The 27,619-nt window shown below is 59.6% G+C and overlaps 2 protein-coding genes across 5 annotated transcripts in view; one reads left to right on the top strand and one right to left on the bottom strand.

Annotated features, from left to right (window-relative positions):
* WDR25 (WD repeat domain 25) overlaps positions 1 to 2,496 on the top strand; it is a 173,937-nt gene extending 171,441 nt beyond the window's left edge. For all 4 annotated transcript variants that reach the window (XM_064292976.1, XM_064292977.1, XM_064292978.1 and 1 more), the window contains exons 6-7: positions 1,281 to 1,421; positions 2,032 to 2,496. In XM_064292976.1, coding sequence (XP_064149046.1) covers positions 1,281 to 1,421; positions 2,032 to 2,253 — 363 coding nt within the window. In that variant the 3' untranslated portion in view covers positions 2,254 to 2,496. The remainder of the gene's footprint in view (positions 1 to 1,280; positions 1,422 to 2,031) is intronic.
* Positions 2,497 to 9,294: 6,798 nt separating this feature from the next.
* BEGAIN (brain enriched guanylate kinase associated) lies at positions 9,295 to 23,600 on the bottom strand. Its single transcript, XM_064291864.1, has 8 exons — positions 23,421 to 23,600; positions 23,197 to 23,303; positions 20,973 to 21,086; positions 16,289 to 16,450; positions 14,875 to 14,941; positions 13,657 to 13,764; positions 11,687 to 11,770; positions 9,295 to 10,677 (listed from the first exon to the last, which is right to left on the bottom strand). The coding sequence occupies exons 1-8, from the start codon at positions 23,598 to 23,600 to the stop codon at positions 9,310 to 9,312; spliced, it is 2,190 nt and encodes a 729-aa protein (XP_064147934.1). The 3' UTR covers positions 9,295 to 9,309.
* Between the last annotated feature and the right edge of the window lie 4,019 nt (positions 23,601 to 27,619).

Below are 27,619 nucleotides of genomic sequence, written 5' to 3'. Positions count from 1 at the left end.
AAGATAATACACGCATGCTGCCTTAAGCCACCATGATTGTGGTCCTTTGGTACGGCAGCCACAGGGAGCTGTGCGCACTGAGTCTGTGGTCATTTGGTAAGGCAGCCTCAGGGAGCTGTGAGCACTGAGTCTGTGGTCATTTGGTAAGGCAGCCACAGGGAGCTGTGAGCACTGAGTCTGTGGTCATTTGGTAAGGCAGCCACAGGGAGCTGTGAGCACTGACTTTGTGGTCATTTGGTAAGGCAGCCACAGGGAGCTGTGAGCACTGAGTCTGTGGTCATTTGGTACGGCAGCCACAGGGAGCTGTGAGCACTGAGTCTGTGGTCATTTGGTACGGCAGCCTCAGGGAGCTGTGAGCACTGAGTCTGTGGTCACTTTGTACAGCAGCCACAGGGAGCTGTGAGCACTGAGTCTGTGGTCACTTTGTACAGCAGCCACAGGGAGCTGTGAGCACTGAGTTTGTGGTCATTTGGTACAGCAGCCTCAGGGAGCTGTGAGCACTGAGTCTGTGGTCACTTTGTACAGCAGCCACAGGGAGCTGTGAGCACTGAGTCTGTGGTCACTTTGTACAGCAGCCACAGGGAGCTGTGAGCACTGAGTCTGTGGTCACTTTGTACAGCAGCCACAGGGAGCTGTGAGCACTGAGTCTGTGGTCACTTTGTACAGCAGCCACAGGGAGCTGTGAGCACTGAGTCTGTGGTCACTTTGTACAGCAGCCACAGGGAGCTGTGAGCACTGAGTCTGTGGTCACTTTGTACAGCAGCCACAGGGAGCTGTGAGCACTGAGTCTGTGGTCACTTTGTACAGCAGCCACAGGGAGCTGTGAGCACTGAGTCAGTGGTCACTTTGTACAGCAGCCACAGGGAGCTGTGAGCACTGAGTCTGTGGTCACTTTGTACAGCAGCCACAGGGAGCTGTGAGCACTGAGTTTGTGGTCACTTTGTACAGCAGCCACAGGGAGCTGTGAGCACTGAGTCTGTGGTCGTTTGGTATGGCAGCCACAGGGAGCTGTGAGCACTGAGTTTGTGGTCACTTTGTACAGCAGCCACAGGGAGCTGTGAGCACTGAGTTTGTGGTCACTTTGTACAGCAGCCACAGGGAGCTGTGAGCACTGAGTTTGTGGTCGTTTGGTATGGCAGCCACAGGAAGCGCATGCTGACCAAAGACAAGGCCTGGGCAGAGGGCAGGACAAGGTCCCGCAGGCCCAGTACCAGGCCGGCTGTCTGTCAGTGCCACAAGTTTGAGTCTCCAACCCTCTTTGTGGTCCCACTGCCCCTCAGGAGAGGTACACCTGCCCCAGCCTTACCTTGCACCCACGGGAGCCTGTGTTCCTGGCGCAGACCAACGGCAACTACCTGGCCCTCTTCTCGGCCGTGTGGCCCTACCGGATGAGCAGACGACGGCGCTATGAGGGACACAAGGTACCCCATTCCTGTTCCCTGAATGTGAGCACTGTCCCCAGAGCCTCCCTTGAGACAGCGCCAGTAAGGACGTGGCTTGGGTTGCAGAGGGACCTTCTGTGTGACCACATGTCATGGTACCCACTCGAGGGTCTGAGCCACACCTGGCCACATTGGCCCCACCCCAGGCCTCAGTCTGCCGGCACGAACAGGTCACAGGTGGGAAAAGAGGCTAGAACAGGGCAGGAGGCCCACCTCTACGTCTCTCCCCTTCCCCACTGGGGCCCACCCCTCCAGGATGGAGCTGAGGACTCGGGGTCTGTGAGCCCAAGCTCCAGCAGCTCCACAGCTGTTGGCTGAATCTCCTCAGATAACTGTGTGCAACAGGGCCCGCAGCAAAGCCCTATAGCCCCCAGAGTAGCTCAGGCTTTGCCCCTGGGGATGTGCTGTGTGAAGCCCAGTTCTGCCCCTTGCCTGCTCCGGGCCCTGGATGAGCACCTTTTCTGCTCATGGCCTCAGCTTGCCCTTCTGGAGAATGGGCGTGATACCACTACCTCACAGACTTGCCTGGGAGACTGAGTGAGTCACTGGGTGCTGCCCGCTCACCCCCGCCCCATGTCGCCCTCTACAGGTGGAAGGCTACTCAGTGGGCTGTGAGTGCTCTCCCGACGGGGACCTGCTGGTGACGGGCAGCGCCGATGGCCGGGTCCTGTTATACAGCTTCCGCACGGCCAGCCGGGCACGCACGCTGCAGGGGCACACGCAGGCCTGCGTCGGCACCACCTTCCACCCTGTGCTGCCCTCCGTCCTCGCCACCTGCTCCTGGGAGGGGGACGTGAAGGTCTGGCACTGAGTCTCCCATTGCAGGTGCTCCGAATGCTCCCGGCCCAGCTCCCTGGAGGTGGGGCACTGAGGCTGGGAGAGCCTGGGCTTTGAAGCCAGACCTGGACAGAACTGCCTTCACCACTTTCTAGGCCTCAGTTTCCTCATCTGTAAAATGGGAACAAAAACCCATTCGTCTCAGGGCTGAGGACTGATTAGTGGGAGCATCTGGCTGGTGCTGGAGATGGTCAATAAACACCCGTGCTGTGCTGTTTCTCTGGTTGTTTCAGTGCCAAGTATCTGTGGGCAGCTGCCCTGTGCCCCCTCCTGGCTTGCTGGGCCACTGGAGGCCACCAGTCCTGGGTGGGCATGGGATGGGGCAGCCCCAGGAGTAGGGGCTCTGGGCCTCTCTTCTCCCTCAGGAACCCTGTGCCAGTGCATAGGCCCTGGGCCCAGCCTGCTCAGCCCTGTCCCGCTCCCTCAGCAGCAGCATGGCCCCTGCTTGTCCACCGCCACTGACACATGCCAGGGACAGGAGTGCTGTGGAGGGGAAAGGGTCCGTGAGGAGTCGGGCTAGGAGGAAGGCTGGATCAGGGCAGGCCGGTGCACACTAACCCACCAGGACCAGAGACAGAGGGATGCCCCAAGAGCCCAGGGACCGTCAGCAAGTCAGAGCAGGACCACAGGTGCCAAGCTCTTGAGACGGGAAGTTCCTGAGGCCTTGGAAGTTTCCAGAGGAGAAGTTGTCCCCAGCAAGGGCATCAGTGGGAGAGGTGGTAGATGTGAGGAGGCCACGGCCAGGCAGAGGGTGGTCACGGCCAGGCAGAGGGCGGACACGGGAGGAGGCGGGAGCCTGGCTCTGCTTCACTGATCCTGGGCCCCAGTCCCAGCTGGAGCTTGCACAGGTTGCTTCTGTTTCCAAGCCTCACTTTCCTCATCTGTAAAGTGGGTGTCAGAGCCGACCTGCAGGTGTGCTGTGAATGTTGAAGAAGATCAAGCCTGTGCTGTGTAGGAAGGAGTCCAGCAGGTTCTTCAGGCTGGGGACACAGGGGAGTGTACTGGGACATGATTGGAAGGACTTCAGGGCCAGACTCCAGCCTGGTCACCTGCTTGGCCAACCCTCTGTGACTTCATTACTGGTCAAGGGCTGGTATGCAAATATATTTATTCCAGTGTGTCTCCCTCTTGGCCCAGGGCCCCTTGGGGACTTCTGGGGTCCATAGGGAAGGTGTTCTATCCTTGTTTGGGTGGAGGAAGGCCTGCCCTTCTCAGTCTCCCTCACCTGTCTCCATGTCTCCCCCACCTTCCTGCCAGCCCCAGACTCTGGAGGCTGATGGACATCCTGCTCACTTACCCAGGGTGCACCTTGGTGACTCCTCCCCTGAAGTGGAGGCTTTCTGATTTTCATTTAGCACTGTGTGCTGTCTGCTCCCTGTGACATGTTAATATTGCCACTCATTTAACAGGAATGTCAGGTACAGACTGTCCTCAAATGGGCCCCTGTCCCCCTGAGGCCTGTCTGTGCTGAGCACGCAGCCACTGCCCTCTGACCCCATGGAGTTTGGAGCCTGGAGCTGGCTTCAGGTCCCAGCCCCATCACCTGCTCACATGGAGCCTTTGCAGGCTCTTTGCCTCTCTGAGCCTCAGTTTCCTCATCTGTAGAGTGGGCCTATTGGAACAAACTGGGGAGGGGATGCCAAGGAAAGGGCCTTTTAGATTGTCACCCCTTAACTGCACTTGGGGCAGATACCACTCAAACCTGTGCCCTTGAGACCCTTTTCTTTCCAGCACTGGTTGCTGTGGGCCAGCCCTGAGTTCTGGCCTTTTGGGGCACCCAGGGCTCCTTGGTCCAGCTCCCCAGGAGACCGCCCCGTGCTGGCTTTCTATTGCTCTCTCCCTCCGTGAATGCGGTTGCCCAGTCAGTCCCTGGGGGTGTTTCAGCTGTGTGCCCCCCGCCTTAGGTGGCTGCTGAGGAAGAATGAGGGGTGCACTGGCCCCATTTCCTTTTCCACATACTTTCTCGAAAAGAGTATTCTCACAGACTGACCCTCTGCAAGGTGCCAGGCAGTCTACTGTTCACAGCTTTAAACCGAGAGAGTAACACTGGGAGATGGTGAGCCGCAAAAAAAGAGGCTGTGGGCTGTTCCCACCCCCCACCAGGGGCCACGCGCACCTTCATCCTCACCTGTAGGGCTCAAATGCCAGATAGGAAGTCATTGTGGGAGGAAGCCGTTTCCTCCTGAGAGGCCAGTGTGAGGCTATGTGCTGAACTGAGTGTGGCTGTGACTTTGCCGTTGAAGAGACGAGGCTGGTGGGGCCACCAGGTAGTTGATGGGATCCCCACCCTGAAGCCTGTGTTCTTCCCTGTGCCTGGGCTCCCTCCCCAACTGCATCCCTTGACACCATCACCCAACTGGGTGGAGGGGGAGGCCTCTGCAAATGCCATCAACCAGTGTCCTTGGCTCCAGAAGAGGAAGCTGGCCGGAGGTCACATGGTCAGTCAGTGGCAGAGCCCAGCCCTGCAAGGGCCTGGTGTGGGCAGAGGAGAAGCCCGCAGGGCGGACAAGGGCTGAGGACAGTGGAGGTACACAGTGGGCCCAATTGAGGGTGACAGGATCAGTATTGAGAGAATACATGTGGCTTGCTCTGTCTGCCTGGGTACAGGGGTCAAAGAAAGGAGGGGGCAAGGCCATGCCCCCACTCAGAGGTTCCCAAACCAGCTGAGCTGGTAAAGTCCAAAAGCAGAACAGCCAAGGACTGCTGTGGGGCAGACTGGCAGTCCTAGGAGGCACATGGAAGCACTGAAGAGTTGCCAGACTCACCAGGTATCCCCCACCACTGGGCCTTTTCTGGGCTGTTTCCTTTGCCTGAAATACCCTGGTGAACTCCTATTCATCGCTCAACAGCATGGGGCCTGCCAGCTCCAGCTAAACCCGAGCGGCCCCTCAGTGTCCCAGTTCCTCTCCTAGAAGTGTGCGTCCTGACAGCACCTACAGCATGAAAGCCACATTGTGAGGATTACAGGTGAGGCTGTGTGACAGGTGTGCGGGACGGGCCTGGTGCGTGCCCGCCTTTGCTGCTAGCTGCCCTGTGGTGGGTGGGGGTCCTGGCCCAGCCCACCTGCCAGGCAAGCGACCGGTTGGTGTGTTTGGGGTCTCATGGCTCTTCATCCCACCTGCTGGCCACAGGTGCCCTGGCCCAGCCCATCTCCCTCCTGACCGACGCGATCTCTCTCTGGGCCCTGCTGGGCAGCCAGGCAGCGGGCTGGGAGCAGCTGGCCAAGGAGCCTTTGGTGGAGGAATCACCCTCTCCCCTGCCCGCTCCAAGACCCACCTTGCCGGGCCCTTTGACCCTGGCCAGGCCCCTGCAGAGGCCCCTGTCTGCTTGCTCTTTGGGGTGCTGGACCTGAGGGTGGTACCCCCCAGCTCTGGGCAGGGTTCTGACAGCCTTTAGTTCTCTGGGAATAGGCACCTCAGAGCCCAGGCTGTGGCTGACTCTGGGGGCCATGGGCAGGACAGCTCTGTGAGGTCTGGAGCCATCTCAGGGCCTCAGGCTCAGAGGGGACACTGTGGGGACTGGGACCCTAAAATTTGGGCTCTTGGGTTTCCCAGCCCTACTGCCCAGGCCTGGGCACTTCTGGTTCCATGGACCCCGGGAGGTCAGAGCTGGGTGGCCCAGGCAAAGCCAACAAGAGGCCCCCCAGGGTCACACAGCTGCCATGTGGGGCTGATGCAACCCAGGTGACCCCCCAGGGACCCCTCCGTGTCCACTGGGTGCCAGGTGCCGGCGTTTCTCCCTCTCATCCTCCCGGTTTCTTCCCAGTCTATTCTGATATGAGGAAACTGCAACCCAGAGAAGTGAACTGACCCTACCCCCCTACCCCCCGCCAGCCTCCGTCTAGCTCAGGAAGGCAGCTTCCGGGTGCAGAAGAGGAGAGACAGCAGCCGTTTGGTCTCTTCTGTGGAAGCAGGTGAGTGGAGGGAGGCTGGGGACCACCACTGTTGCCCACTCACCTGCAGCCCAGCTGACCAGAGGCAGACTCACCCAGAAGCCACACTAAGCTGGTGGGCTGGGGGCTTCAAGACACAAACCTGGGTTGACATGGTGCCCAATGGAAAGTGCCCCCAGGCACCTGGAAGGAGTAAACACTCAGCCTCTCTGGAGGAGGGGCCTCCAGCCTAGGCCCTGGGAACCCCCCCAAGTAAATTCCAAGGGTGTTGGTGAGCATGTATCAAGGATAACCAGGCACACAAAGGAACAAGGCAGCCATGTGTGAGAACCGCCAGAAACAGACCTACAGATTGCAGATGGTGGGAGTGTCAAACCCAGACTGTGAAACAGCTGCGCCCACCCCATTTGAGGAAATAAAAGGCGAGCTTGAAAATACCCTCAGAGAATAGGAACCTATAAACTGTAGCATAGCAGGTTTGTAAAGCAACCAAACAGAACTTCCAGAAGTGAAAACTTTAATAATCAAAATTAAAAACCCAGCGGATGTGTTCAGCCTCAGAATGGACGTGGCCAAAGAGAATTAGTGAGTTGGAAGAGAAATCCTACAGACTGTGTGGCGTGGTGAGACCCACGTTTGGTTAATACAGGAGAGAGGTAACAGATACACGGAGGGTGCAGCTAGAGAGTAGCCATAGGTTGGATGGGAGCTCCAGAAGGAGAGGAGAGAATGGGGCAGAGAAATACTTAAAAAAATAATACTAGCTGAGTTTTTCCCAGAACTGATGAAATACCATATTTTTACTCAAATAACGTGCCCCTTCTATGTTTGTTTGCCAACCATTCCCCTCCCCCACAAGATATTTTCATAAGTGTGCTATGCTAATTTTTTTTTACAGCAATGTGTAAAAAAAATTGCATAGAGCACTTACCAAAATACCTCGTGGGGGGAGGGTTGTTGTTGTTAGGTGCTGTCGAGTTGGTTCCGACTCATAGTGACCCTACGTACAAGAAAATGAAACACTGCCCAGTCTTGCACCATCCTCACAGTCCTTGTTATGCTTGACCACATTGTGGCAGCCACTGTGTCAGTCCATCTCCTTGAGGGTCGTCTTCTTTTTCGATGACCCTCTACTTTACCAAGTATGGTGTCCTTCTCCAGGGACTGATCCCTCCTGGCAAACATGTCCAAAGTATGTGTGGGAGCACTTAGTAGGTGTGTGTTATTTGTGTAAAAATATGGTGCACCAATCCACAGATACACAACTCCCTGTGAATCCTAAAAGGATCAGTCCACCCAGACATACCTGGGAAATTGCAGAACACCGGAGTCAAAGGGAAGATCTTATACAGCCAGAGAAGAAAGCCAGATAACCATCAAAGGAATGGCCCCAGATCACAGCTGGTTCCCAACACCAATGCTGGAAACTAGGGAATAATCCAAGGTCATCTCCTGTGTGTGGAAAGCAAGCAGTCACCCACTGACAGTCTGTCTGTGAGGAAGAGACCTTTTGAGACTGGGGCAAAATAAGGACATTTCCAGAGAAACAAACACCGAGTGAGCTTGTCACCAGTAGGCCCACACTGAGGTTCTAAAGAATCTTTTAGGCAGAGGCAAAGTCTGAGACGCAGGCAAGAGTGAAGAGAGAAGTAAATACAGGGAAAACGTCCAAGAGCATTGTATAGAAGAGCAATAGTCAGTCTAGTGGGCTAAAAGAAACCCAAAGACTCAGCATCGGACAGTAACTTAGATGCTGGGGTGGGCCTGCAGAGAGGGCGGCCGCTGGCAGAACACCAGAAACCCTTGCTGTTGAGTTGATTTCAACTCATAGCAACCCTGTAAGACACAGCAGAGCTGCCCTATAGGGTTTCCAAGGCTGTAATCTTTACAGAAGCAGACTGCCACATCTTTCTCCTGCAGAGTGGCTGGTGGGTTGGAAACGTTGACCTTTCAGTTAGCAGCTGAGCGTTTAACCACTGCACAGGGCTCCACGGCAGGACACCAAGGACCCCATTTTTTGGAAGCCACAAGGCACCAGGGAGAAGAAACCACGAAGACCCAAATGATTCCACCTGTGTCTTTTATTAATGAAGGCAAAATACAGTACTAGCTGAGACAGGGCATGCATCACAGACAACAAGCGCGCAAGCCACGGAAACCAGGGGTCGGGGACCTCGTCACGTCTGAGGCAGAGTGAGGTGGTGCAGAAAGCAGGACAGTGGCAGGAGGAAGGAGCACCGGCCACACACGGACACTGTCCCAGCCCCCCGGGGGACTGGGGACCCTGGAAGCGCTCAGGGTGGTGTGTCGGCCACACTGTGAAAAACAGACTTTAAAAACATCTCCATATTCCCTCACTCCCTCTAGCTCCCCTTGGTATGGACAGAACTTAGGGGTCCTTTTGCCACCGGCTGGCTGGGGTGTTCCCCCTTTTGGAGTTTGGTTGCCACGGGATCCCACCCATCACTACTTAGGGCAGCCCCCTCACTCCCCACCTCATCCAAAAAATAAAGGACCTTTGTGTTGGAAATGCAAGGCTGTCGTCCAGGGGGCTGGAGGCCCAGTGCACTAAGAAAGACCCTTTTCTCTGTACAAATAGTTTGCTTTAGGAAAGGAGGGAATGCTTATCTCAGATGGGAAGGATGTGGGTGTGTGAAAAACTTTCCAGGTGGACATTCCATCTTGGGGGCTGGGCGAGCAAGGGGCTGGGTTCTCAGGTTCTTACTGGCTAGGTGGGGGAGGTGAAGGTAAGGAGGAACAGAAGGCAGCCCTCTTCTTGGGGCTCCTTGTTTGGGGGCTGGGGGAGAGGGGAGGCTGGCTGCCTCCCCTCCCTGGTACCACATGGGCAAGACTAGGACGAGGGAGCCTATGGCCTCAGTGTCTAGACACAGGTGAGGCTGTCTCTATTCTCAGGTACCACGGTGGGCAGGGCTAAGGTGGGTGGGGCCACGGCCTTGGTGTCTGGGCCCAGGTGAGGCTTTCTCCCTTCTCAGGTACCACAGTGGGCAGGGCTAAGGTGGGGGGGCCCATGGCCTCAGTGCCTGGGCATAGGTGAGACTGTCTCCTCCCCACCCTCTAGGTACCATTTGGGTAGGACTAGGGGGGGCTGGGCCCATGGCCGTGGCCGGCGGCAGGTGGTCAGTTGAGCAAAGTGCCATACAGCTGGGCTTTTGTGAGGCTGTCCTTGCGGCTCAGCCCTGGGCCACCAGTCCGCAGGAAGGCCTGCTGGGTGCTCAGGAGGGCCGCAGGGCGCATCTCTGGAGAAGCCTCCACAGAGCTGGGCTCCAGGGAATCCCGGGAGCTGTGGGCACTGGGCTCACTGCCATAGCCTGGGCCATGCTCGGGCTCGGGGCTGCTGCCTGCCCCACACAGCCTCATCCCAAGCCGCTCCCTGTCTCCCTCACTGGGCCGGTAGCTGGGTAGCCGGCCAGCCGAGCGGCCAGAGCTCAGGCTGAGGTCACCACCCGCACGCAGGAAGCAGGGCTCAACCAGGTGGCCCTGGGAGAGGTCATCCCTCTCTGAGAAGCTATCTGCCCTGTAGGTGGCATACAGGGGGCTGGCGCGGGGCTCTACCTTCTTGCCCGAGCTGGCCCCGCGGCCGTAATAGCATTCAGAGAAGCCGCAGGGTGAGGCTCGGCTTCTGGTGCCGGCCGGGTAGGAGTAGGCACCAACGTCATCCACGCTCACAGGGTGCCACTGGCCCGGCGGCCGGGCGGACCCCGGATTGGTCTGCAGGCTCCATAGGTCGGGGGGCATCAGGGTCTGCTGGGGGCCCGGGGAGGCTGGGAAGCGTAAGGGCTTGGTGGGGTAGGGTGACATGGTCCGTTTGAAGGCTGGGCCCACCTCGGTCTCGAGCTGTGTGGCCACCGCGGCCGTGGCCTTGGCGAAGCGCGGGCTGCCCTCGTAGGCAGCGGCGGCAGATAGCTTGCGGTCAAAGAGCTCGTCACGGCTGTTCAGGTAGATGGCCCGCTGGGAGACGGTGAGCGTGCTGGCCTGGGTGTGCTCCTTCTCCTCAGACGTGGCGCTGAAGCTGGAGTAGGAGCTCGACGTGGGCAGCGAGCTGGTGTAGCTGGGGAAGGTGTCGCGCCGGAAGCCCGCAGGGTAGGCTGCGGCCTCGGCCTCCTCCTCTTCCTCCTCCTCAGCTGCACTGTCGATGGAGTTCTCGGCCCGCAGGAAGCCCGCATCGCTCACGGATGCGTCCACGCTGGGCCGCCGGCCATGCCGCCGCTCTTCGGGGCAGTAGAGGGCTGCGTCACTGCAGTAGATGTCCCCCTCGTACGGAGACCGAAGGCCTGGGGGCTCCAGCCTGTCTCCGTAGGCCAGACCGTGGGCCACGGCGTCTGACAGCCGGGTGGACCGGCTGGCAGGGTCGGGCTTCTCCAGCACCTTGGCAATGACGCAGGTGGGCACGGTGTCGGCATAGGCCGGGTGGCAGAGCGGTGAGGGCAGGCTGCAGCCGTGCTGCTCCAAGTGCAGGCTCACGCGCTCCTGGAACTCCAAGGGCAGCTGCAGCAGGCGCAGGAGGGGGCACGGTCAGTCAGCATGAGTGGTGGGAGCACGGGCCAGAGACCCAGGCTGCCAGCCATGACAGACAGACAGGCAGGCAGGCAGGCAGGCAGACAGATGAGCAGGGACCTCCCCAGGGCTTCTCAAACCACGTGAGCTAGAGCTGGGGCCTGGGCTCTGCATTTCATAAGCTCCTGTGTCTGAGGACCCCTGGTCATCTCTGCCCACCCCAGCAGTGCCCCCCGGCCCAGCAGAGCCGACAGGAGAGGCACGGAGAGGCTGGAGCCTGGGCTGCCATGACCCCTGGTCCTGCCCCCTTGAGGCTGCAGTTCCCAGTTCCTGCCCCCCACCCCAGCCCCACACTCCCACCCCCAGTCACCCCGGCCGGGTACTCCCAAACTAGACACAGTCAGAAACAGATGCAACAAAGATTAGGGAGCCAGGCCAGGTACCCCGTGGGCCCACCAGTGCCTGGTACCTTGTGGGGGACATGCGCTACTGTTTGATCTATTTGTGAGTGTCTCAGGTGGGCCCAGGCCCAGGGAAGGGGGACATGGATAGGCTCGGTGTGAAGAGAGGTGGCAGGTGGGCCCTGCACCAGCTCAGTGGTGGGCCTGGCTCTGGCACCATGAGGACTGGGTTCGAGCCTTGGCTCTGCCACATGCTAGCCGTGGGGCCTTGGCCAGCCCTTTTGTCTGTGAAACTGGCACTTAGTGCCTGTGCCCACGCCACAGGGTCCTGCCCCTATGTCAGAGCTCAGCGATGGGCTTTTCAGGGAGGACAAGGAGCTGTCTCCTGGAGACTGAAGGGCCAAGGAGGCCGCTGGGGGGAGCAGGACACTGCAGTGAGGGCCGGAGGCTGCTGAGCTAGGGGAGGTGGTGAGCGCAGAGGGGGCTGCAGGTCTCCACACCTCAGGCTCACCCGCCTTCCCCTGTGGGGTGGTGAGGGCCGCAGAGTGGGGCGGCACGGGGAACCATGGGGGGACCTGGCTGCAGGTGGGTCACATTACCTCGGACACTTTATGGACCCTGCCGTAGTTGTGGCTGCACTGCAGCAGCTGGGCCGCTAGATTGCAGTCCTTCCTATAGAGCTCCTAAAAGAAAGAGAAGGCATTTGGCGCACACAGGCTCACCCCTTGCCAAGGTCCCTGATGGACGGGGCACTGGTGGCTGGCGGGACAAGGACTGCCCTGCTGGTCACCTCTCAGGGACTCACCCTCCGCCTGCCTAATGGAGGTCTGACTTGGGGCTCTGCCCTGTCGGTGCCACCGTGGGAACCTCTGACAGGGTGGACAGTGATAGGAGAAGGGTCCCCCTGCCCCCAAACTGCTGGCGGCCTCCCTGAGCCCCTCCAAGGAGAACTTATCGGAAAGTGCCAGGCGTGAAATGAGGGGCAAGGAAATGGGCCTGCAGCCCTGCCATCCTCTGGTCACAGACTCTCGGCTCCCGGCTCCCTTCTCAGAGGTGGCTGCAGGGCTGGGCAGAGCTCAGGGGCAGGGGTGGGGGGAAGGGAGTAGCTATGTGACCAGTACCGGTGGGGACAGGCTCAGCCTGCTGAGCTGAAAACAGATGCAAACAGCAGGAACCGGGGCTAGCCTTGTCTCTGGAAATCTCTGTTGCGTGTGCCTATGGTTGGGCCTTCCGTCCCTCCTTCCCCCAGGACCCCCTCAGGGAGGCCCTGCCACGCAGCTGACCCCACCCTCGGTGCCCCACGCTCAGTGCTCCTGGCTGGGGGCTTCGTCCATGACCAGGCCAGGCCAGGCGGTGTGAGGCCCGGGACTCTGTCCTCTCGCCACACCCAGGCCTGGAGCAATCCTCCTCCATACTGCAGTGAGGCTGGAGGGTCCTGACTTGGCCACGTCATGGAGGGCACCTGAGTCTCTGACCCTCTCCACATGCCCCTGGGCCTCCTGGGAATGCCTCATTGAGAGGTGAGAATTAGCACCCCGTGAGGCCCTATGCTCACTGCCGCTGGCACCCAAGGGCTGTGGGCACTGCCTGGCCAGTCTAGGTTGGCCTCTGAGCACCGCCCCCCCCCCCCCCCAGGCCACAGCCATAGGGATGCCACTTGGGCCAGAGGGTAATCTTGGACAGTATCTGTCATGTCCACGGCCCCTGGCTGGGTACCGTGCCCAAAGCTGCTGGTTCAAAACAGCCACACAGCCCTCCCCGGGGCACAGGTGCTAGCTCCACGGAGGAAGTGCTGGTGGGGACATTCCAGACAGAGGGGACAGGCAGCAGCAGGGGCTCTGGCTACTGACAGCCTGGTGAAGTCGAAAGGACAGGGCTCTGGAGTCAGATAGCCCCAAGTTTGAATTCTGGCTCTGCCTACAAGCAATCACCTGAGAGACCGGGCATCACAAAGCTGGCTGTGCCTCCGTTTCCTCATGCAAGTGATCCCTGCAGAGGCTGGGAGGACTGGAAGCCGTTTCTGTCCAGGGTCTGGCCTTGTGCCCCTAGCTGCCTCCATCTCTGTCTCCGGGTGGAGCCACACTCCTGGCACAGCTGTCCGCACTGGGCTTTCCAGGGCCTCCCTTCTCTGTAGCCCACCCCTCCCTTCAGCTGGTAGCATCCATGTCACCAGAGCCATTTGGCCTCCTCTCCCCCGGCCCCTCAGCAGCTGGCCAGCTCACTCATGGAGCACCTTCCTGCATGGCTTCTGGGCCACCACACCTGCCTGGTGTCCCCTCTGTCCCCCATCCCCACTGGCAGTTCCTCCGAGTTAGCCCGACTCTATCCTGGGGCCTCCCTCCTCTCATCTGCCCTCCCCCCTTGGGGATCTCAATCTGCCCATGGCTTTAAACACACCCACATGGTGACCTTCCCCTGAACTCCAGACCCTGACCATTCATGACACCCCCAGCTCCTGGTGACCTTCTACACCTGCTCCCCACGGCACCCCCCACATCCAGGAAATGGGGGTCACTCCTTCTGTCCAGGCTCTGAACCCCCAGGCAGGCCTGGCACACATGGCACTCACGTTGTCCTCTGACAGCTTGCTGATGGTCACTTTGGCCTCCAGGAGGTGGCTGTTGAGGGCAACAATCTCGTGGCTCAGGGCCCGCTTCTCCTCTTCATAGTGCTGGCCCTGAGGGTGGGGGAGGAGGCAGGCAGCGGGCAGCGGTCAGCTCCTGGCAGGCCAGCCCCACCAGGGAGGAGCATGAGAGACTTCCAGCACCTTGCTTTGTGCTGGGCATTTGGAAGTCTGTCTCTATTGCCCCCGTGGGCAGCCGTGGGCCTTGCGGCAGGTGATACAGGGTCCCCAGGGAGGCTGGTGCTGGTCCCAGTGGTTGAGTTAGGCCTCCTGTGTGCCCTTTGGTAGTGGCTGACAATGAAGTGCTTGTGGGCCAAGGGGTGCATGGGTTAAGAGCCCAGATGACCCAGGTTCAAATCTGGCCTTACCACTGACAAGCCAGATTACCTTGGGCAAGTCACTTCATCCCCAAGCCTCAGTTTCCTCATCTGTAAAATAGGGACAGTAACATCCCGCCTCATAAGAGTTTGGGTGATGACTGAGTGAGGATGGCTTGCACTCAGCACTGAACCTGGGCCACCCACCAGCTCCCACGTGAGCCGGGGTATTATTATTGTTACGGTTATTGTTGACTCTCCCCAGTGCAGGCCCGGGCAGAGCCCTCCTTCTGGAAGCCTGCCCTGATGCCCTGGGCTCCTACAGCCCTGGGCTCACTCTCCCCTCACGGGTCCTGGCACTTACAAAGGCTGGCCCGCATGTCAGCCACCTTCACCTCCCCAGCCACCCCCAGGCTGTGCGCTTCAGTGGGGCCAAGTCTAGGAGGAATGGAAGCGGTGAATGGAAGCCATCGAAAGATAGCAACGTGGTGCTCCCAGCGTTGTTTGCAGACAGTCCCAGCGGCCCCCCACCCTATGGGGCCAGCACGGTACACCACGAGAGGCTCAGCCTCAGCCCCCACAGCCACTCTGGTCCCCCAGGCCGAGTATCTGGGCTGGCGGGCTTTCTCCTACAGCCCTGCTTGTACGCTTCCTGGGCTGGGGTGCTCACACCTGGCTGCTGACTTCTCATCCTGAGAGGGACTGGGCTTCAGGCCCACCCCCCAACTCACTAGAGGTGCCAGGAGACTAGACCTGCACATGCAGCTCCCCAAGGGGCAGGGGAGAGCCCAGGCCTGGGCAGGGCCAGGTATGGGGTGGGGGTGGGGTGATAGGTGGTGGCCCTCACCATGCGGTACAACTTGTCCTCCAGCTCCTGGTTGATCCTCTGCAGGGCCAGGTAGTTGTTCTGAATCCTGGGACAGGAGGCGATGGGTCACTATCGTGCAGGCCTGGCCCTCCCAAGACCCCCACGGTGGAGCCTCCTGAGCCCACCCCCCATGTTCCTCCACACCGAACAGGAAACGTCGGCTAACACTCACTTGGGCGAAGCCTTCCTGGGCCGGGTCAGAGACTGCATTGTCCTCGCCCCTGTGACCTCCCAGAGACCCTCACTCATAGCCAGTCTACCCCCCTCCCCCACCCGGCCCTGCCCAGTACACAGTTCTTATAGGTCTGCTGCAGGTGTGGAGGTGCGATAGCAGGTTAGTGGGGAAGAGAAGCTATGCTGGCTACTTGATGAGCACTCTAAGATAGATACCTTTTTCCCCTAGAGGAGGGGGAAGGTGGGGGCAAGCTTCAGGTGGGAGTCAGGTGGCTTGTGCTTCCACCTCTGCCACATAGTGAGTGTGACAGCGGTGGGGGGCTTGGGGACAGCCTCAAGTCTCTCAGCAGCCTGTGTGTAGGGTTACTGCCCCATCTTGCCAATAGGGAAACCGAGGCTAGATGTACTTAAAGCAGCAAGTGGGAGAGCCAGAGCTGTAACCGAGCCCAAGCTTTGTTCCCACTTGACACTGATGTTCAAAAAGCCAATTCCGACTCCTAGCGACCCCACAGGGTCTCCAAGGCTGTCGTCTTTACAGAAGCAGACTGCCTCATCTCTCTCCTGTGGAGCGGCTGGTGGGTTCGAACCGCTGAGCTTTCAGTTAGCAGCCAAGCGCTTAACCACTGCAGCACCAGGGCTCCTTGAAGTGCCAACAGCCCACGGCCAATGCCTCTGGGAGGCAGCGGCTGGGGCCTGTGTGCTGCAGATGTTTAAAATAGGCCGAGCCAGCGGCAAAGGCTGCCTGCATTCCTGCTGAAGGCCGGAAGGTGGGTGGTAAGTTTTAGAATATCCACCTTAAATGTGCAGGAAGAAAGTGGTCTTAGAAAAGTTTGGTTTTTCAAGACAGTAATTGCTCAGCCTCCAGGACACCTCACAGACACATCACTAGCCTCCATGCTGCTCAAGGAAACAGTCCCTAAACACTGCGACTGTTAACACTGTTAGCTCTGTGGATATTAGACCTCTGGGGCTGGATGCCTGCTCTTCCCTCAGGGACCCCAGGGGACAGTGGGAAAAGCAGCCAGATTCATGTTCAAATCCTGGCTTTGCCGCTCTTGGCACTAAGTGGGACTTTGGAGAAGGAGCGTGCGCTCCCCGAGCCTTGGACTCCTAAGGGGCAACAGCTAGGGTGGGAGGCCAAACTCAGCCTAGAAGCTGATCCCTGGGGACTGCACACGGGCCCCGCTCCGTCCCACCTGGGCCACGCCCTGCCTCTTACTTGAGAAGCTTCTCCGTGACTTTCTCTAGCTCCTCCTGTGCGCGCCGCAGCTCGACCTCCAGGTACTGGCGCGTGGAGTCAAACTCGCTCTCCAGCTTCTCCAGCTTGTGCGTCGTGTAGGACAGCCGCTTGCGCAGCTCGCCCTTCTGATCCTGCAACGCGCTGCAACGACACGCGGTGGGGGTCCGGCCGCGGCGCTGAGCGCGGCAACTGAGGCCCGCGGGCCAGCAGGGCCCAGTGTGTTATCCAGGCCGCACCACACACAAGCACACAGACACGCTCCCTCCAGGGAGCGCTGGAGACGTCCGGCCGGTGGGGCAGGGACTCAGACCTGAGCCCTCCGGCCCCAGGAATACCCCCCACCCCCACCCCCATTCCCCCACCCCCAGTGTTCCTGTCAGAAGGTAAGACCTCTGGGATCCTGTGGGAGGACTGGCTGGCGTAGAAGAAACGACCGGACCCCAGAAACCCGGTGACTGTGTTTCGGGGTGTCAGGAGGTTCCACCAGCTCTCCCTCCCCTGAAAAGCAACCTCGGGTGGCACTTGACACCAAACAGCAAACTTCCGTTGCTCCTTCATAGCCAGGGCGGGGCGCTGGGGCCCTGGAGTGGGCTGTGCCACCCGAGGACCAGGCCTTCTTTCCCGAATTGGCCATGTGCCCCCAGCCGCAGGGCCTAGAAGGCTGTGCCACCTCTCTGGGCCAAGGAGAGGGTGGGCCACTACACCCACTCAACAGGCAGCCTCTGGAAGGATGGTGCAGGCCTCTGAAACAGGGAAACTGAGGCTGCTCACAGCAGAAACTCTGCTGAGCCCTGCGGCCAAGAGCTGCTTCCTTCTAGCAGGGCTGCGGCCCTGGGTGGCCACCTCTTGAGGCTCCACTTCCTCCCACCGACTGGAGGCTCCTTGAGGTGGGGCCCCAAGGACCTGAACTCTGTACGCTCGCTCAGGGGACACAACCCAGCTGAACCCCAGCTCCAAGGGAGATGCAGGGTAAACCATTCTTCTGAGCCTCCCACTATCAAGTCACTTGAACTGAAGTTGTGCTCAGGTCAGGACAGAGGTCAAATATTTGCCCTCAGTCACATGGCTAACTCAGTCAGTCTGGCTCTGACTCTTGAATCCCTTCTGCTACAAGCTGGTATGACGCTGACATGTGAGTGGACAGGAGGAAAGCAGGAAGAAGCTGGGATGGGCCCCTGGAGTTCTAGGCCCTGGCCACACATTAGAACCCTGGGAGGTGGAGGCCAGGGGCTGGCTGAGCACCACAGAAGGGGCAAAGGGTTGAGTATGTATGTGGTGGGGGGCAGGGGGGCAGTGCTGACTTCTGCTGTACTGTGGAAGAGGACAATGGGGAGGGGGCATCATGGGTCCTGGTGGGCCTCAGGGTCAAGTGGAGTGAAGACTCAAGCTGCTTTTCAGGCTTTGGGGTCATTTGACCCTGCTGACCAGATGCCAGAGCCATAGACTTTGCCTACATGCCTCCACACTATAGAAGCAGCAAAGCCAGGTGGTACAGACGAGCCCAGAGCTAAATCCAGCCCAGCCTCGGGGGGCAGATAGGGGGCTCTGCCAGCACCCAGACCCCCTGCCAGTCCTGGCCATGTGCTCCAAGCTGTCCACTCACTCCAAGCCTTGGCTGCCCCTGGCAAGCGGAGCTGGATGCCCATCTTGCCAAGGCCAGGGGGTTCAACAGCATCGTGCATGGAGCTGGGCTGGGCACAGAGCTGGGCACTGCTCGTGCCTTGAGGACATCACTTGGCCAGGCGCAGCTGGCAGTCAGTGGGGTTGGGGAGGAGAGCAGGCCATTTCCTGGCTCTGAAAGGGGCCCACCAGAGAGCTGCCCGGTAGAGCGGGTGCCCAAGCCCATTGCTGATGCTGGAACGAGCACAACCCCTGGGGAACCACCTTGAGCCATCCCCCTTTTGGATGGTAACTTGGGGTGGGTTTGCTGTGGGACCTGGAGGAGGGAAGTCCTGGGGTATCCCGCTGGAACTGGGACCCCCGGCTTTGCCCATGTGCTGTGTTCTGGGGCAAGGGCCCACCCTCTTGGGCCTGCCAGACCCCAAACCCGAGTAGGGGGATGGTGGCCGTCAGGAGGTGCCCTCCAGGACCAGGGGCCCTGGGCAAGTGTTTCCCCAGCTCTGTAAAGAAACCACGTGGCTACCATGGTATGCACCCAGCAAACCTTGAGTACACATTCTCAGATTCCTGCCCAGATCTATATTTTCAAAAATAAGAATAGCTGCTTGTGTTTTTGAGAACCCCAGAGAAGGGCAGGGTGGGTGCTCCCAAGAGTCAGGCCCCAAAGAGGATGCAGACAGAGGGAGCGGGAACCCTGAGGCAGAGTGCCTGAGGCTGATGCTGCCTGCCTGCCTGCAGCTTTGCCCGGGCTGTGTCCAGCCTCCTCCAGGCAGCTGTCCCTGACTGCCCCACCTCTTCCAGCCTGGCCCCCACTGCCCCCTGCCCCAGATTGCTTCAGCCACAGCCTTTTGTCTCAGTGGAGGTAGGGAGCTCAGAAAGCCCAGGCAGCTGGAAGACCCTAGACGAGGATGCCTTGAGGGTCCCAGCAAGCAGGATGCCACAGTGTGGCCCTAGAAGCCTCACGGGTTCCACAGTATTCACTTGTCCACACACTGCATGCCACTGGGTCTGCGCTGGGGACACCAAACAGATAAGCTACCAGCCAGGAGACAGACAGACAGACAGACAGACAACACAGCATATATGGACCCCGGGCGGCTACGTGTGGGTCCCATGGGCACTCACAGCCACTCACCTGCACCTGCACCTGCCCACCACAACGCAGTTTCTCAGGCTCAGAGCATCGGCCGGTTCTGACCAGTTTGGCTGGGCCCTGGGGCCTGAGCCCTTCTGGTAACTTGCGCTGGCCCATCCTCTCCACCCGGGGGGCAGGGTGAGGACAGTCACAGAGGGTGCTGTCCATCCACCCACGAAGCCACTTCAGTCTTGCCTCCCCCCAGGACCTCCCGCCCACCATTCCACCTGAGCTGGCACCTACCAGCCTTGATGCATTCTCCTGAGCCCCCCACCCCCAGCTTGCTGCATCCCCTTACCCTCCTCTGCCCATCCGGGGGGCACCCACAGGCTTCTCCTGGCCCCCCACCCCACTCACAGCTCAGACCTGTCCTGGCCCAGAGCTGCCCCTCCTGACACACCCTACCTCTGACATCACTCCACAGAGCACCCCCTCCTCCTAGTCCTTCCTCTCCTCTCTGCCACCCACCCAGCTCTGTGCCCAGTGCCCTACAGCAGTCTCCACCCCACAGAGCCCACTGTCTGCAGGGGACAGACGGTGACAATTGCCCAGATTCGGGTGTAGCAGACAGGACTGGGAGGGGTGGATGAGGGGGAGGGTCGGACAGCTTTGGGGAGGGGACACCCGGCATAGACCTACCTCTGCACAGAGTTGGTTCCACCTGAGCCTCAGTGGTCCCCCTGGCCTTTTCAGACACTGAGCGACGCCCTACCACCCTCCAACATGACCCCCGCTCCAAGTCCTGTACCCCTCCCTGCCTGCTCCCTGCAGGCTCTCCACCTAGGTGCCTGGCTGTGTCCCCCCACCCCGTCCCCTCTCCTCTCAGAGGCAACACAACCCCTCACAGCCCACCAAGGTCACCTCTGGGCTCCCTGTCCCTCATCCTGTGCCTCATGGGGCCTCCTTCCTCTTGCACTCCTTGCCAGCCCTCACGCCCACCCTGGACCCCCCAGCCCTCTCCCCATCACACAGCTCAGGGAGAATCTCTGGGACTAACCTCACGCTTGGCACACATGGGCCCCTCTCAGGTCAAGTCTCCAATGGGGTCTGGACACCCACCAGCCTCTCCACGTGGACAGCCCACAGGCTTCCCCACCTAACATGCCCAACACCCTCCTCTGCCCTCTCACGCCCAGCAGGATGGGCACGGCCACCCCTGGTCCCTGGGCGGAGCCCTCAGGGGTCATAGTGACCCCACCTCGCCCATCAGGGCCTGTTGCCTAGTCCTGGGGGCCCTGGACTGGGCACCCGGGTCTGCGGTCACCTGGGTAGCACCGCCATCCCACCTAGCGCCCCAAGTCTGGCCTGGCCTCAGCCTCAGTTTCCCTGTCTGTAAAGCACGGATGCTCATACCCCTCCCCAAAAGGATGTGGCTTCAAACGCCTGAGGCGGGTCAGGGAAACAGCCCCTTACAGACATACAAGGCTGGGGTGGGAGCCCTTCCTTCTTAGGCACAGTGCCCAGCAGCCACACACCTGACTCTGGGGGGCTGGGGGCTCCGGGAGCTGGGGGAGCCCTGCTGAGGCTCATGCTCCGCTCCTGTCTTGTGAGGTCACCTGCTTCCACCCCGTCCCTGGTGAGCTAGACCAGGATGGGAACCTAAGCCTACAGCCTGTGTGTGTCGGTTCTGTCTCCCTCCTTGCCTCTGAGAGGCCCCCACAGTGCTGCCCCACCTTAAGGAGCCTTCTCTTCCTCCTCGTCTTCCTCCACCAGCCCCTTGGGTGCCCTCGGGAGGCCCCAGCCCAAGGACCGAGTGGTGGTGGCGGCGGTGATGCACTTCAAGCCCAGGAGAGAGCCTTCCCGCGCTGGGCCTCAGCCTCCCCAGGGAGTTGGACACAGACAGGGAACGGATGTCTGGGGACAGATGCAGAGACACCAAGGAGCCGGGGGAGACAACAGGTATGTTACCTGTCCCAGAGCGAGGGTGAGGACCTGGCCAGCCGGCCCTGCAGTGCGTGGGACTGCCCGAGGCACGAGGGCACCCAGGGGCTGCGCAGCCTGTGGGCAAAGAGGACAGAGCCGCTTAGGCGGGCAGGGCCCCCACTGGCTCACCTGTGCACACCTGTCCACAGACGCAAGACCAAGAGAGGTGGGAGTCCGTCCTCTCCTCCCCCAGGAAAACGCCTGTCATCTGCAAGGTGGGGGGTGGGAGGAACTGGAGGAGGGATTCTAGGCGTGGGCTCCTGCCAGCCCTCACCGTCACTCCACAGGAGGGCCCAGGGGTCTGAGCTCATCCTGGGCACTGAGTCTCACCAGGGACAGAGGCCCCTGGTCCTGGGCCGGCCACTTTTTCAGCCCCTCCTCTTCCACCCACGACTGGCTGGTAAGGCAGTCCAGAGTCCTTCCCCTCTGCAGGGGCTGGCCCCCCACACCCTACTTGGGGTCAGCTGAGAACCTTTCAGTTACAGAACTGGGTCCCCACCTGCCACTGCTCCTTATGCAGGGCTCACTGGCCTCAGGCCCCAGAGGAAAAGTGTGGAGGAACAGAACGGCCCCACTCGGTGGGCTGATGTGTGTGGGGAGCTGGGGAGGGGGTCCCTGCAAGCTGCGGGGCTGATGGATGTCAGGGGTTCAGGGACAGAGTCCTTTCATCCTCCCCTGGGTCTGCTCCCCTGTGGCCAGAGTGGGCAGCGTGGACAAGTGGGTGGGTGGGAGAGGCAAACAGGCCCCACGCTGCTGGAGAGCAACAGGATCTGCACCAAAGCCTTCAAAACGGCCCCTAGAGCCCCTCCTCGCTCCCACCCAGGTGCCCAGTCCAGGGCCCTCCTGTCCTGTGTGTGCACAAGGGCCTCAGTGTCTCAAAGAATACTGAGAGGCCCAGGTAGCTGTGCATGTTGAGAAAAAAAGTGGTGTGAACCCACTTTAAAAAATAACTGCTTCCCTGTACCCAAAACAACACAACAAAGCCAAGCCCATTGTAGTTGTGTCCATTGCAACTCATGGCAACCCATGCGTGACAGAGTAGGACTTCTCCACAGGGCTTTCTTAGCTGCAATCTTTACGGAAGCCCATCTCCAGGCCTTTCTTCCGCAGTGCTGCTGGTTGGGTTCCAACCACCAACCTTTCAGTTAGGAGTTCAACACAAACCGTTTTCACCACCCAGGGATCTTGTTTACTGATACCCACAGAAAACAATGGAAGGAGCACAATGGTGATGCTGTTATGCCTGGGAGGGGGGACTCTTGGGTAAGCAAAAAATTTTTCATTTACACTTTTCTGGATTTGTCATATTTTCTACAGTCAGGACAAAAAAATTGGAAAAATAGTGACCGAGGGTCAAATTTTGATACCAAAAAAAAAGTCACCACATGTGTCAATTTGATGGGCTAAGGGGGCAGGAGAGGTCAGGGAGCTCTCGGCACCAAGCCATGTGCCAGCTTCTTCACCACGTCTGCGAGCCTCAGTCTCTGCATCTGTAAAATGGGCTCCTTGGCCCGCCTTCCTGAGCTGATCTGCAGAGACGAACAGGTGACTCCGGCATGAGCACAGTGGAGAGAGCTGGCGGGGAGGGGGTCAGGGGCTCGTTCTCTTGGTCAGACTGGACTTTGGAATTCTGTTCTCAGGGCCCACTTTTGGCAGATGACCCCAATTACAGGGATTTTATTCCTGAGCTGGACAGTCTCCTTCCTCCCCTTCTCCCTTGCTGAAGGGGCAACTGCCCCTTCTTCCTCTGGATTCTCCCCAAATGTGGCCGCACTCTCAGCCACCCTCCAGGCCTTTATCCTCACTGTTCCCCCCCACCTGGAAGGTCCTTGCTTCCTGTCTTCGCACCTACAGAGCCTCTCCATTCTTGGGAGGCTCTGCTGAAAAACCACTTCCTCCAGGAAGCCTTCCTGGATTCCCCCTCTCTGAAGATGCCCTCTCTTTCCTCTCTGGGTGTCCTCCCAGGCCACTGTCCGCCCTCTCTCATAATCTTAGCCTACTTCTTCTGCCCAGCAGTCAGGGGGAGATTACAGAAACAGGCAGGTGGTCCTCCCTGGCCCCCCTCTACCTTTCCTGCCAAGCCTTGGCTTTTGCTTGGCACTGGGGACCTGGAAGGACCCAGCCTTGCTGATGGCGGCTCAAACGGGCTCCTTCATGGGAGCAGGGAACTCTCCCCTCAAGGGTCAAGCTGGAGCCGCAGGGTCCCCACCCACTGTCACACAGGCTGCCTGGAGCCCTGGCCTTGGATGTTTGGCCCTCCTGCTCCCCCGTGGGACTTGTGGCCCAGGAGGAGACCCTTTCCTGCTCTGGGCTGTGCTGGGGACATGACCACATGGAGCTCAGGGTCCAGAGGGTTCATGGTGCTACTGGGAAGATGGACCTGGCAGGGAGCAGCCTGGAGGCCTCGGTGGAGCGTGCTCCCAAGACACTGACAGTCTTCTGGTCAGTCAGGAGCCTGAGGGCCATGGCGGCGGCCCCACGGGTACAGCTGGGACTTGTCCCGGCTGTACTCAGGTGCTGGGCCTCGAGCTCAGGCTCCAGCAACGCCAAATTGCTTGTCACTCTCCGCAGGCTGTGGTGGTTTCTCATCTCCATCCGTAACTTTGTCCCCATGTCCCCTCTGCCGGGAGCTCATGCTCCCGCCCCTTCCAGGTTAACTCCTCCCACCCAGGGTGGAGCGGGGGTAAACCCGGCATCCCCAGGGGTCTGTGCCTGCTCCCCTCACCAAGGAGCATCCCCAGGGCTGAGGCGCTGTCCTGTGTGTGGCTGAGTGCCGAGGGGGTTGCCCTGCTCCCACGCTCACTCCCTGTGCTCCAATCTCCCCCAGCAGCAGGACCATGTCCCACTCTTGTCCAAACTCTCACATGACTCCTTGCTAGACAGAGACCAAACCCCAGATTCTCTGCCAGAGCCCTGGTCCTAGGCCACACGTCCTCCAGGGATCCGCTCCAGACTCTGTGGCCTTCTACAGGGCAGGAGTCACCTTGAAACTTCTTCCCACCTCCAGGCCTTTGTCCTTGCTGCGCCCTCGGTGGGGACAGTCTCCCCCAGGCCAGCTCTTCCTTCTCTTCTGGGCCCCTGCCCGAGCGTCCCCCCTCAGACGGCCTTCCTCTCCCCACTCTGCCCTAGTCCAGAACCCCGCAGTGATCTGCCTGCTGGCTGATCCCATGTCCATGTCCTCCAGCCCCACCACGTCAGGCGCAGAGCTCGGCCCCGGCAATGCTGTCAGATACACATGGCAGAGTCACTGGTGGATTGAGGGTGATGTGGGCTCCAGATTGCAAGGTTGGATGCATTTTTATACCCCGGGCCTAGTTTGGGGCTGGACACATGGGTGTGGCCAGCTACCCTCAAGGCCTCCTCCTCCCCTGCGATGCCTGCCCACCTGTGCTTATGTGGGTAGGTGCGTTCCTGGGGACAGAGAATCCTGCTGCTCCGGTGCCTCCAGCCAAAGAGTCAGTGCCGATGCCCGCTAACAGAGACCAGAGTCTGGCTCCCAGAGCGCCCCCCACCTGTGGCTCCCTGCGTCCACAGTGGCTCTGGGAGAAGGTGTTTGCCCAGAGCAACTCAGACCCAGCCAGATCCTTTCCCTGCTGATCCCTCGCATGGCTCCTTGGGGCAGTCTACGTCAGACAAACTCTTGGGCACCCGTGTGGGCCCGGGAGGGGCCTGCAGACCACCTGCACACACCTCTGGCAGCATACCTGCCAGGCCAGCCCACACCTGTGCCCCCTGCAGGAGGATCTGTCCCACGGGAGGCTCTGGGGACAAGCTTGTAGGAAGCAAGGGCTGGGTGGACAGAGACCCCAATATACCCCTGTGCCCACAGCCACTTCTCTTCTACCTGTCTCCGAAGAGCCTTTGTTTCCTTTGACTATTACCCTGGAGGAGCCCTGGTAGTGCAGTGGTTAAGAGCTTGGCTGCTAACCAAAAGGTTGGTGGTTCGATTCCACCAGCCACTCTTTGGAAACTCCATGGGGCAGTTTACTCTGTTCTGTAGGGGCACTATGAATCGGAATCAACTTGATGGCAATGTGTTTATGGGTTACCCCGGTGGTGCAAATGGTCAACATGCTAACTGAAAAGTTCAAGGTTCAAACCCCCCCACAAATGCTTCGGAAGAAAGGGCTGGCAATCTACTTTACAAAAAATCAGCCACAGAAAACCCTGTGGAGCATAGTTCTATCCTGATGCACATGGGGTCACCAAGAATCGGAATGGACTCAACAACAACTGGGTTTTTGTTGCCTCTGCCGATTCTACTCTCTGCATCTCCCACAGGAAGCCCACTCAAGACCTCTCCTGACTGCCCGCCCTGCTCCAGACACCCACAAACGTCTCAGCAGCCACCTTGTAAGGGAGGAGTGCACCCTGCCCCCACTTTACAGATGAGGAAACCAAGGCTCACAGCAGTCAGGGAATGGGGCCCGCCTGAGGTCACAGGGCCTGAGTGGGGTTCTACTCCGGGCTGACGGTTCTCCCCTCATCTCGAGATGACAGATTTGAGGGGACTCGTAGCATCCCACAGAGCAGGGTGATGGACTCGGAACCTTTCACCCAGGGTGGCTGTGTGTCCTTGGATCTCTGGGAAGCTCAGAGGTTGGAGGTCAGACCATGGACAGTTTGAAAGAAGAAGAGGCTGAGGGCCCAAGAGGAGAAGTGGCCTGAGCAAAGTCAAGGGAAGGCGGGGGCAGGCGGGGCCCAGATCAGACCTGACGGGATGCTGAGGCTCGGCTCTGATTCTCCAGGGCTCTGTGCCCTCTGTCTCATGGCAAACCCCATGAAGGTACCACAGGTCTCTGATGATGTAGCCGCCCAGGGTCGAGGCCTGGGCAAGCCCACTCCTTGCTTCCTGGTGGGTTCCTGTGCTTCTCCTTCTGAGGAAAATAGTTTCGGTGCCCAGCTTACACAGCTCTGCAGCTCAGACACCCCCACCCTGCCCCCTGGATCACCTTTCAGCTGACCTTTACAGCAACCACACCAGCTGACATCACCTGCTTGCAGATGGGGACTCTGAACGCTGCCACCACAGCTGCCAGGCTGCCAGGATGTGTGCATGTGTACACGTGTGTGGGCATACCTGTGCTTTGTGCATGTGCGTGCAGGTGCGTGTGTGCTTGTGTATGTGTGTGCGTGCACGTGCATGTGTGTTCGTGTGTGTGTGCATACAAGGGGAGGAGACTGTTGCAGTGCCAACCTGGGGGATCACAACCAGGAAGGGAGGCCTGGCAAGGGAGTGAGCTTCTGCCAGGATGACCCCTGTAAGGGACTGAAGAATATCCCCCCAAATTCATGTCCACCCGAAACCGCTGAACGTGACCTTATTTGGAAAGGAGTTTCTGCAGGTGTGGTTAGTTAAGGTGAGGCCGTGCCAGAGTAGAGTGAGCCCTGGTCCAGTGACTGCTGTCCCCATGAGACGAGGGGAGGACACAGCCACACAGGGAGGAAGGCAGGGGCCACCAAGGCAGAGATGGCACTGATGCGGCTATAAGCCAAGGAGCACCGGGGGTCGCTGGAAGCCTCTAGAAACGGAGAGGCAGGGAACAGACTCTCCCTCAGCCTCCTAAAGGGAAACACCCCCGCCACATCTGGCCTCCAGAACACAGAGCGAGTAAGTCTCTGTGTTTCCAGCCGCCCGGTGTGCGCTGCTTGGTTACAGCAGCTGTGTAACACCCCTGCAGCGCCCGCCGGTTCAGCGGCTCCTCAAACAGACCCCGGCCCCACCACCAACCAAGGGTCACCCAGGGTCCCAGCTCTGCCCCATCCGCTGCCCCTCCCTGTGACCCCCCTGGCTCCTGGAGGCAGGGATGGGGGTGGAGGGACGGCCATGGTGGGCTCCCTGCTGCCCAGAGACAGGAGTCGGGAGGTGCTGTGGGAAGCATTTACATCTCACCTCATCTTATCAGGTGGCTGCAGCCCTGTTCCTGCTGCCCCCTCTCCACCAAGTTGGCACAGTGTGCTGGGGAACCCTTGGCAGGTAGGCAGACTGAGGAGTTTCCAGAGCTGGGGCAAAGCCAGGCACCCTGGGCAGGTGGATGGGGCAGAGGCCTCTGGACCTCTGTACATGCTGCTCAGAACATCCCCTTCCCTGTTCTTTGGGTCACTATCCACCTCCTCCAGGAAGCCCTCCCTGATCTCACTGGGCCAGGAGCCCTCTTCTCTATCCCACCACTGACTCCCTGTCCTGCCCTGACACTGCAGTGGGTTCTCCTTGGGCACAGGGGCTGCATCTGCTTTTCCTCCATGGGGTCCCAGTGCCTGGTGCAAGCCTGGGCTGGCAGCAGGGCTTGCCGGCCATGTGCTGGAGGGCCCCATGGCCGCTGGGATACCTGGTCTCAGGAGATTGTGGCCGGCTCGGAGTTTCCGGTAGCCCTTTCAGTAATGGCTTGCTGGGTGGAGTGGGAGAAGCCTGGGAACTCTGGCTTCCGGAGAGGAAAAGAGATAAGCAGCAAGGCTTTGGGGGTCTGAGGAGGGTGGATGGGGGTAGGGTAGCCCAAGACAGTGGACCACTGTCCCAATGCATCCATCCATGTCCACTCTCCACAGGTCACACCCCATCACTCACTGGTACTCATCAAACCTAGATCTTAGACAAAGATCTTAGTCACATCATGTGACGAGTCAAGGCAGGC

Source organism: Loxodonta africana, chromosome 10, assembly GCF_030014295.1.
Source record: "Loxodonta africana isolate mLoxAfr1 chromosome 10, mLoxAfr1.hap2, whole genome shotgun sequence".
In the NCBI taxonomy this organism is placed as follows: Eukaryota; Metazoa; Chordata; class Mammalia; order Proboscidea; family Elephantidae; genus Loxodonta; species Loxodonta africana.
Note: the sequence above shows the minus strand (reverse complement) of the source record. Positions and strands in the feature narration are given on the sequence as shown.